Below are 10,090 nucleotides of genomic sequence, written 5' to 3' on the forward strand. Positions count from 1 at the left end.
TATATATATATATATATATATCTTTTCCTTATTCACAGCTGGTTGCAAACACGGTGCTGTTCACTAGTGTCAACCTGTCAGGGCTGTTTGTTCGCATCCTGACTGAGCGGGCCCAGAGAAAAGCCTTCCTTCAGGCTCGCAACTGCATTGAAGAACGGCTCCGAATGGAAGACGAGAACGAGAAACAGGTAAGTGCATCTGTTCTCTGAGTCAAACCTGGGCTCAAATCAAGATGTACATCATGTATTTCGGTGATTTCTATCTAGAGCTGTTCTTATTCCTGGGAACACATTTATTCATAGTAATAATGTTTTTGCATTGCACTATATAAATGAAAAGTGCTTCATATTCTCACTGCCCCCCCCACCCCCCACCTCCCTCTCCTTTTTTTTTTCTTTTTTTTTTTTTCTGTTTTGTAAACACACACATGCACTCAGGAGCGCCTGCTAATGAGTCTGTTGCCCAGGAACGTAGCTATGGAGATGAAAGAGGATTTCCTGAAGCCCCCTGAAAGGATCTTTCACAAAATCTACATCCAGCGTCATGACAATGTCAGGTAGGACCTGATCACGCAGCATCGCTGTTGAACAGCACAGCTGTGCACCAACTAATTCACCACAAGCTGCCACAGCCAAGCTAACTAAAGTGTTAGGATCACACTGTCTTGATCAGTCATTGGTCTCAGCTTGAATGTCAATGTGACTAAATAAAACCATGGTACAACCTCCAGCTGTTGAGATTCTTGTTATCGTAAACAGCTCAACATAGTTGCTAAATATAAATACCTTGAGCTAATCTTAGAATTAAAGAAAAAAAATATTAACCAATCAATATATTTTTAAAACATTTTCAGCATATTATGAGCTGCCTAGCTTTGGACGCTAACAGGAATATTCTTGCATGCTATTATTTCATCTTATATGTCTTAGAGTGTCATTAACTATGCATAAACTGGCATTGTTAATACTCATCCTCTGAATCAAGCTTTCTATGTAAAAGCAACAAAACAGTGGGACATTCTACCAGAACATATGAGAAGATTTATCAGTTTTAGATCATTTCAAAAGTTTGTTAGATATTACTCAGAGCCACCATCATTGAAAATAATGTTTTAAAAAATAAAGTGTGGTGTTGTGGGTTTAGAGTTGTGTAGGAAACATGCATGCAGTATGCAACCGCATTGCTGAATTGTGTCTACTTTGTTTATTTTACTGATCATTCTTTCTTAATTCTTAACTGTTCTTAAACTTTTTCTTATCATGACGTGTCAGGGCAATCTTGATGGAAATACTGTGTGACAATTGGTGGCATTTCTACTTAAAATGTACATTCTCCTTTTTTCGTACACACACACACTCTTAATGGTGATTTTTGAAACAATAAATCTTCTTTAAAAGTTTCTTTAGCAAGACTCCCACTTTCAAAAGCCTCTAAAATTACAGCACTATCTGCAAAATAATCTGATCAGTCATGTTGACAGACGGGAGTCCATTGCAATTATTGTTGTTATTTTTCTGCGGCCGCCTGGATGGAAACAACACTTTAATGCATCACAAAACCATGATGTTATTCTCTAGAAACATTAACACTGCAACAATAATTGGTTCTAACTAATATACAATATTATCTTGGAGTGATCCAACTGTTTTGTTTTTTTTTTTGTTTAGTGTTTTCAAAGTTGCAAATTATCAGCTCCACTTGATTTATTTGTCCAATCTTTTGCCTCTAAATTAATTTCTCAGACCAAATAAAATAAAATAATCTCAAAATGTGCGTTCAGTGCAGGATTTTGTAACAACCCTCTGCTTTAGTTTTCCTATGAGGTTCTGCTGTTCTGTCAGTTGTGTCGGACCTTTAACCCTTTGTCAGATGAAGAGCTAAAAGTCAATTTCTTGCAGGAAGATGCACTTTCTCTATCCTCCTTCCACTTTTTCTCTCTGCTTCTCTGACTTCATTGTCAAATCTGCCCTTTCAGCTCCAGCATTTCATTGTTTTGTCTTGTCTTATCTTCAGCTCTTCCTCCTTCCTTTCTTCTGTGCTCTCAGAGCAGCAGCAGGGAGGCTTGAGGAGGAGAATTTGCTTAGCTCTGGGATTAAGTTGCTACAGGGGATTAAATGCAATGGAGACTAGATTCTTGTTGCATAACTCTCTTGGTATGTGTGCGTGTGCTCGTGGGTGCTCACGCTGGTTAAATACAGAAAGACCTTGTGTTGGGGAACTGCTGATTGCTTTTTGCCTTGAACTCCATCAAAGCCAGATTTTAGGGGTGACATACAAAGGGCACGACTCGAGTTGGGTTGAATTTCTAACTAGATTAGTTAATTTCTAACTAGATTCTGTGTTTCTTCCTTTTGTGACAGGAATGTTTGAGAGCTTGCTGCATACGGACATAAGTGGTGAAATCTGTTCCCATTTATATTTAAAAAAAGTAAAATACGACACATCTCATCATTTGAGAAAAACAAATAGTAGTTAGCATCTAAAATACTGTAGCCAAATATGCTTTTTGTCCATCACCTCTAACAAATTAATTTACTCTAATAAAATTACAAAACACACCAGTTCTAGCCTGTTCTTGTCCTTTGCTCTTTTAAGTAAAGAGGTATGTTCAGTTAACTTTACTTATCATCATCTAAAATTAAAAGGGTTTCATCACTTTTTGTCTTACTGTAAGTTTCACATAAAAACTACCATTCATTTTTCCCCCGCTTTATAAACGTAATACACCCAATTATAACCTTAATACAGATTAATACGTTACCACATTCACATCAAGGTTTGAGTGACTCAGATGCATTGAAAAAAAAAGAAACACACACACACACACACACACACACACACACAGAAAAAAAAACAATACATAGCATTACATCCAGTTCATTGTTTTGTATAAAATAGTTCTTGAAAATAAATTTGCGAAAAACAGTTTACTGCGCTCAGTGGGTTTACTTTGAAATGAAATCAAAACAATTAAAAATAAACTACCAGAGTCACTGACTGGCAGTTCATTAATCATACAAGCCCACTCAAAAAAAAGAGAAAAAAAAGTGAGCATGTTATATAGTTAAATTTTGTTGCAAACATATTGCGCTTTTATTGACTCGCCGTCAGCACATCCTCTGCCCACACTGTATCTCCAGAGGGGCCCATCCAGCGCTAACCCTGAAGCCGAGCTCCATGCTCGCATCTTTGACTGTGTGATTAAATTGACATCACATCTGCCAGAGCAGCTACAGCGATGCCTCCTCGAGCGGGAAAGAAGATATTTGCATAATTGGGCAAATAACTCTTCAAATAAGTGCCACTGGAGAGGAAATGATGAATGAATGGGGGTGTGTGTCAATGTGTGTGTATGTGTGGTCGTGGTGGCGGCATAGTTTGTCCGACGATATCAGGTGTAACATTCTAATCACTGCAGGATTAAAGGTCCATTTCGGCATCACGTAACTGTAAATCGTTCAAATCATAATAACGCACATAGATGAACGTTTGACAGTTAAATATTGATCTATTTTGGCTCCATATACAATTTTCAGCATCCCTACTGTTCATTCATGTAATCTGATTCTTGCTCTTATTATGTGCCTTACGTTTTCTATAGCAAAGAAACTTAGATTGCAAGAGGAGCAGCTAAGTCAACTCGTTGCAGTTTCTATGCTGGAAGTTGTACTTGAATGAGCTCTTGCACTGTCTTACAGGAATAACTATGAACCTCCTGGGAAGAGGCATCACCTTGACTGTAGCAGGAGTTTCTTTAGAATTCCAACTGGCACTCCAATGCTACGTGCAAGTCACATATACAGTGTCTCTCGTTTTTTTTTGCTCCTCTCTTAAAATTTCATAAGTCTTATGCACACTTTATTTAAAGGGGTGTGCATAAGACTGACATGACACTGTCATAAATATGACATAACATCTGTCATGAACGTAAAGAAGTCTTTATGAATGTTTATGACAGTTGTCATGAAGTGTCATTCTGTAAATAATGACATTTTTAATGAAAAGTTGCTCTAAATGTTGCATTAAAAGTCCATTAAAAGTGCCAACTATGCATGATTTTGTAAATTATGATAATTTAATGCAAAGTTGGCACTTTTAATGGACTTTCAATGCAACTTTTAGAGCAACCTTTCATTAAAAATGTCATTATTTACAGAATGACACTTCATGACAACTGTTATAAACATTCATAAAGACTTCTTTATGTTCATGACAGATGTTATGTCATATTTATGACAGTGTCATGTCAGTCTTATGCACACCCCTTTAAATAAAGTGTTACCCAAAGGAAATTTGTTAGAAGGAAAAATGTGAGCCCCACTTTTACAGTGGTAATTTTTCAAAGCATCCTGTGACTCAACTCCAATATTCAGTGTTCTTTGGTAGGAGTCTTATCAGCTGCCACATTTACACTCACTGATTTGCTCCGTCTACCTTGCAAAAGTTGTCAAGATACACTAAACTCTGAGCTAAACAGACAATTTAAATTTTCAGATCAAATATTTGAGTTTGGTTTCAATAGACCTATTTCTGACAGGTGCATTTTTTTAATACAGTTGCTTGGTCGTGGTCAAATTGTTATTTTTCATACAGTGTCAACAACTGATTGAGTCTAACCAAAATTTTAGTGTGGTCTCTTTAGTCTTAATTTTTTTTTTGTGTGTGTGTGTGTGTCGCTCAAATCTGTCAGAATCTCTTCACAAAGTGTGATAGATGATGGTAGGCATTTTTGCTCATTTTCTTATTTCATATTATCTGTGAACTGATTAATGATTCTTTGGCAAAATTTGACTAAAATGTATGCACTCATTTTATAACTAACACTGACACCTTAGTTGCACCTAATTAATCAGCTAGCCACTAATAGTTTAGTCTTTTTTATGCCACTGTTGTGTTACAAAATATACGGAAGCGTATTGCTATCACGCAGGGAAAAAATTTTTTCGAGCGCTATCACGTTATAATACGCTTCCGTAAAAATATTATGCAATGAAAAACAAATTATTATTCACATATTTTAAAGGCTGTAATTTATTTTTTTTAACCTTCCAATGAGCAGTAGAAAATTATATTTAACATAAAATAGCATGACTTTTCTTTCAACCATCTGACTTGGGAAAAGGTAAAACTCTTTTGGGAAGAAAATCCTTTGGAGTTTTAATTTAAATTTCTCACTGAGGGTCTGATAAGACTGAAAATTCAGTTTTATTCTGAATGAGCAGGAAATTGTTCGGTGTATTAAAAAAAAAAAAAACATTCAAAAAGTGCATAATCTGTGCAAGACGTGTTTTAATGAACAATGTGACAAATTTACAGAAGAACTGTCTTCTGGTTGAAACATATAAGTCCTATCACTTCAGGGCAGCTTCTGGTTATGGCAGTATGTCTTATTTGTCACCAATCATGTCATATTTATAAATTAAATACCATCTCGATTAAGCAACATTAAAATTGATTACTGCTGCAGATGTGGAACAGAGAAATCTGTTTTTGAGGACATTTTCCATTGCATTTTATTTTTACCACTGATAAAAGGTTAGTGTTAATCCAGACTAGAAATGAGCTTTGGTATGTTTATATATACATATTGTACTTTAGTTGGGGCTGCACAGTGGCACAGTAGGTAGCACTGTTGCTTTGCAGCAAGAAGGTCCTAGGGTCTTTCTGCATGTTCTCCCTGTGCATGCATGGGTTCTCCGGCGGGTACTCCAGCTTCAGCACCAGCACCCCTCCTTACCCCATTAGGGACAAAGTTGTAAGAAAATGGATGGATGAACTTTAGTTCTACGTACACTTAACTCACATACTTAATATAGAGCTTCTAAAATAAAATAAAAACACACTACAAGAAGATTTTGTGATAATCCTGACTTTATTCCATGTTTTAGCCACTGTTTGGAGAGAGAGAGAGAATAAAAACTCAACATGAGATGCGTAGGAAGTTGGATTATTCCATCTCTTTCTGAGTCAATGACTAAATAACTCAAAGCATACCACACGTCATTTATTGCTTTATTTGATAATTGACTGCATCTCAAATAGCTTCCTACTAATTTAAAAGTTGCCTGGAGTTCGTTCAGAATTACAAATCTAAGAAGGATCTCATCAAACGGATTGTTTCTTTCTGTGAGAAGACACTTTAATTGAATTGCCTCAAGTTCTTTGCTTGTTTTTTTTATACCTTTCTTCTTTTATTTAAAAGTGTGCTACAAGCAACATACCTGTTTTGATTCCTGCCTGGTGTCAGTTGTTGCATACCTACCATAATCACTGGCCCTTGGCTTTATTTTTACTTGTTACTTTGATTGCTTCACTTAAATCTCACCAAGAAACAACAAAAAATAATATTTCTAACCTTTTTTCATTAGAGTCATGAAAAGATTTTCCCTCTTGCAGATTTGTGTCATTTTTAAATGTTTCAGATTATCAAAACAAAAAATGTAGCAGACAAAGATAACCTAAAAAAATCAAAAAGCCATTTTAAATGAGGTTTTAATTAAATCACAAAAAAAGCCTCTCCCCTCCCCCCCCAAAAAAAAAAAACTTGAATTGAGGTGAAAATATAATTACTCTTTTTGTTAAATTATTATTAACATTCCAGTTTTTTATTCCACTACTCATATCCAGCCTTGGTTATTTTCAGACCTGTGGAATCCATAAATCACTTAAGTTCAACCTATTTGGACTGAAAATACAAAGTTGGCAAAGAGAGACCAATGATCAAAAACAAGGAAGAGATGAGCTGAGAAACAAAGTCAATGACTTATATCAATTTGGAAAGGATTGCAAAATCATTTCTAAGCCATTGGGACTTTGCTAAGCCACAGTGAGAGCCATTATCCATAAATGGAGAAAAATATTGAACAGTGGTAAAGCTTCTTAAGGAGTGGGTGCTGAATAAAAACCACACCAAGATTGCATTAACAATTAACCCAGCTCAAAAAAAAAAAAAAAAAAAAAAAAAAAAAAAAAAAAAAAAAAAAAAAAGAATCGAGAACAACATAACTTCCGTGCATCAGTTGTCATTTTTCTTGATGGGAAAGTAAGAAAAAGACTGGAGAAAAACTGCATTGTGTGGCAGTTTTTTGTTGCTGCAAGACATGGACAACCTGCTGCTAGTGATGGAATCATAAGTTTCCCTAGCAGAAAATTCTTCTGCTTTCCCGGGGTTGGGTCGTGGGCATAGTAGGGAGGCCCAGCCACTTAGTCCAGCTCCTGTGGGGGAATACCAAGGTATTCCCAGGCCATCTGAGAAACATAGTCCCTCCAGCATGTCCTCTGGGTCTCCTCTTGGTGGGATGTGCCTGGAGCACCTCACTGGGTATCCGTCCATGAGGCATCCTAACTAGATGCCCGAGCCACATCGACTGGCTCCTATAAACGTGTCGGAGAAACAGCTCTACTTTGCGTACCCCCACATGACTGAGCTCCTCGCCCTATTTCTAAGGGAGAGAGGTCAGACACACTATGGAGAAAACTAATTCTGGCCACTTGGATCTGTGATCTAATTCTTTCGGTCATGACTCAAAACTCACGACTATAGGTGAGGGTAGGGACATAGCACTGGTAAATTGGGAGCTAAGCTTCTTGACTCGACTCTGTCTTTACCACATCAGACCAATACAGCGCCCACTTCACTGCAGATGCTGCACAAACCCGTCTGTCGATCTCCTGCTCCATTTTGCCCTCATTCATGAATAAGATCCTGAGATACTTGGAGCAGGATGCACGTACCCGGAGAAGGCACCAAGCTCTTTTCTGGCTGAAGTCTATGGCCTTGGATTTGGAGACACCGATCGTCATCCTGGCTGCTTCACACTAGGCTGCAAACCGCTCCAGTGAAAGCTGCAGATCACGACCAGCTGAAGCCAATAAGACCACATCATCCACAAAAATCAGAGACACATTCCTAAACCCACTAAAACGGATCCCCACAACACAATGGCTGTGCCTAGAAATTCTGTCCATAAACTTTATGAACAGAATTGGTGACAAAGAGCAACATTGGCGGAGTCCAACTCCCACCGGAGACAAGCCCGACTTTCTGCCGGCAATTCAGGCCAAACTCTGACGCCGTTCATACAGAGACCTAACAACCCATATCGAACGTCCTGGTATCCCATACTGCTGGAGTACCCCCGATGACTTTTCGCTTGGGACACGGTTGAATGCCTTTTCCAGGTCCACAAATCACATTTAGACCAGTTGGACGAATTCCCACGAAACCTCCAGGACCCTGCTGGGGTATAGAGCTGGTCCAGTGTTTCAAGACCAGGACGAAAACCACACTGCTCTTCCTGAACCCAGTATTTGACTCTCTGATAGACCCTCCTCTCTAGCACCCCTGAATGGCAGGAGGTGTAAAAGCCTGGTTAGAACACACACTGCGGTCCCTTTTATGAATACGAGGACCACCACCCCGGCCTGCCAATCCAGGGGAACTTCCCCCGATGTCCATGCAATATTGCAGTCGTGTTAAACAACACAACCCTACAACATCAACACCGTAACCTCATTGCAGAATTTCAATGACGTTGGCCCAAAGTGTTTACAGAAACATGGTACTTAATACGCTACATTTTTAACAGCCACAGATGGTTGTTGGATAAACTATTTAACACACACTGAATCCACTGCCCCTCATTTTGGCGACATCTGTGAGACAACAAAGTGACATTTAGCAGCTCTCTCTCAGAGATCCAGCACTCTGTCATGCTGTGAAATCTCAAGCCCACATGAAGGTAACAGTCGGCAATCAGTACAAGAGCTGCAGACGTGTAAGTTGTTTGGGACAGTTTTATGACTAATCCCCTTCACACCACCAACTAGCACACAGTACTCAGGCCCAGTTCTTTAGAAACTTTCTCCTCTGCCTTGTTACAAAACACGAGGAATAAATGAGGACAGCACAGTTTTTGGGCCAAGGAACAAATTGAATGTCTTAACTGTTCCAGAATTATCAGCATGTGATTTTGCCCAGACGTAACGATGATTTGATTTCGAGAGTAGCTTGGGTTTTACTTCTTTATGTGTTGCTCTGACATTTATTTCAATGAAACGTGTAATTTAAGAGGATAAAATGAAAAAAAAAAGTGTCCTCCAGCACATTAAAGCAGACAGTTTCAGAGCATCATCTCACATCTGAAGGGAGGTGGATTTGTTTTCTGACGTGCTGTACCATTATTAATTAAACTGATTTGAATGAACTTTAAAAAAAAAGGCTGTAATGATACATTCAGCTTAAAACGGAGACAATGGATAATACTTGGTTCAGTAGGAGAAGATGGAACATTTAAGTGTACTTTTAAGAAAACTAAGAATTATAATTTTATGAATAGCAAAAGCCTGTTGCAAATTGTTTGAGGAAAAATGCTGGGATTAATCAATAATAATTCAGTCAAAGGCCCAAAATTACTTATAACCCTGAAAAATTTAGATTTAAAAATGCTTTCATAAAACCAAAATGTTTGTATCTAGTTAATAAAACAAATACAATATCAAACATTGGTCATGCTCCCATCAATACTAAATGTAAAAAACAAACAAACAAACAAACAAACAAACAAACAAACAAACAAACAAACAAACAGGAGAAATGTTTGATTGCAGTACAGCAATAGAACAATTGTTCTACTTCCTGTTTGTCTTTTCTGATTAGATCCAGGTTTTGAGTTTTAAAGGCAAAACATGCCATCACTATCCCATCAGCATAGTTTTGAAAGTTTTAGAACATTATTTCTTGGTTGGAACCCTGCAACAGCAGAAGGAAGATGTTTAGCTCTAAAACACGCAGTGCGTTAATTATGGTTAAATAAAAGTTATGAAACAAAAAAAAATTGTTTGTTCCCCACCTAACTTTTTCTTTGGTGTGCTGTCCAGTGGGCTGTTTGCAGATGATCCAGAAGGATCTATTTTGTGCCAGCAAGAGAAACCTGTGCAGCAGAATGGTTGGTTTGTCCTCTGTAAGAGCTTGCCTGAAGGTGGCAATAAATAATGAACAAATATTGGAACTTCTATTATGGAGGCATGCTGGAGAGAGAACATCCTGCGTGTTGTAGGTCAGGTCACAATGACTACAGTGCTTTTACAT

General features: G+C 37.9%; 1 protein-coding gene across 2 annotated transcripts in view; it reads left to right on the forward strand.

Moving 5' to 3' along the window:
- LOC103142996 (adenylate cyclase type 1-like) overlaps window positions 1-10,090 on the forward strand; it is a 39,555-nt gene that overhangs the window by 5,169 nt on the left and 24,296 nt on the right. For both annotated transcript variants that reach the window (XM_007559346.2, XM_007559348.2), the window contains exons 2-3: window positions 39-188; window positions 438-556. In XM_007559346.2, coding sequence (XP_007559408.1) covers window positions 39-188; window positions 438-556 — 269 coding nt within the window. The remainder of the gene's footprint in view (window positions 1-38; window positions 189-437; window positions 557-10,090) is intronic.

The sequence above is a fragment of the Poecilia formosa genome, unplaced genomic scaffold (assembly GCF_000485575.1).
Source record: "Poecilia formosa unplaced genomic scaffold, Poecilia_formosa-5.1.2 Scaffold104, whole genome shotgun sequence".
Classification (NCBI taxonomy): domain Eukaryota; kingdom Metazoa; phylum Chordata; class Actinopteri; order Cyprinodontiformes; family Poeciliidae; genus Poecilia; species Poecilia formosa.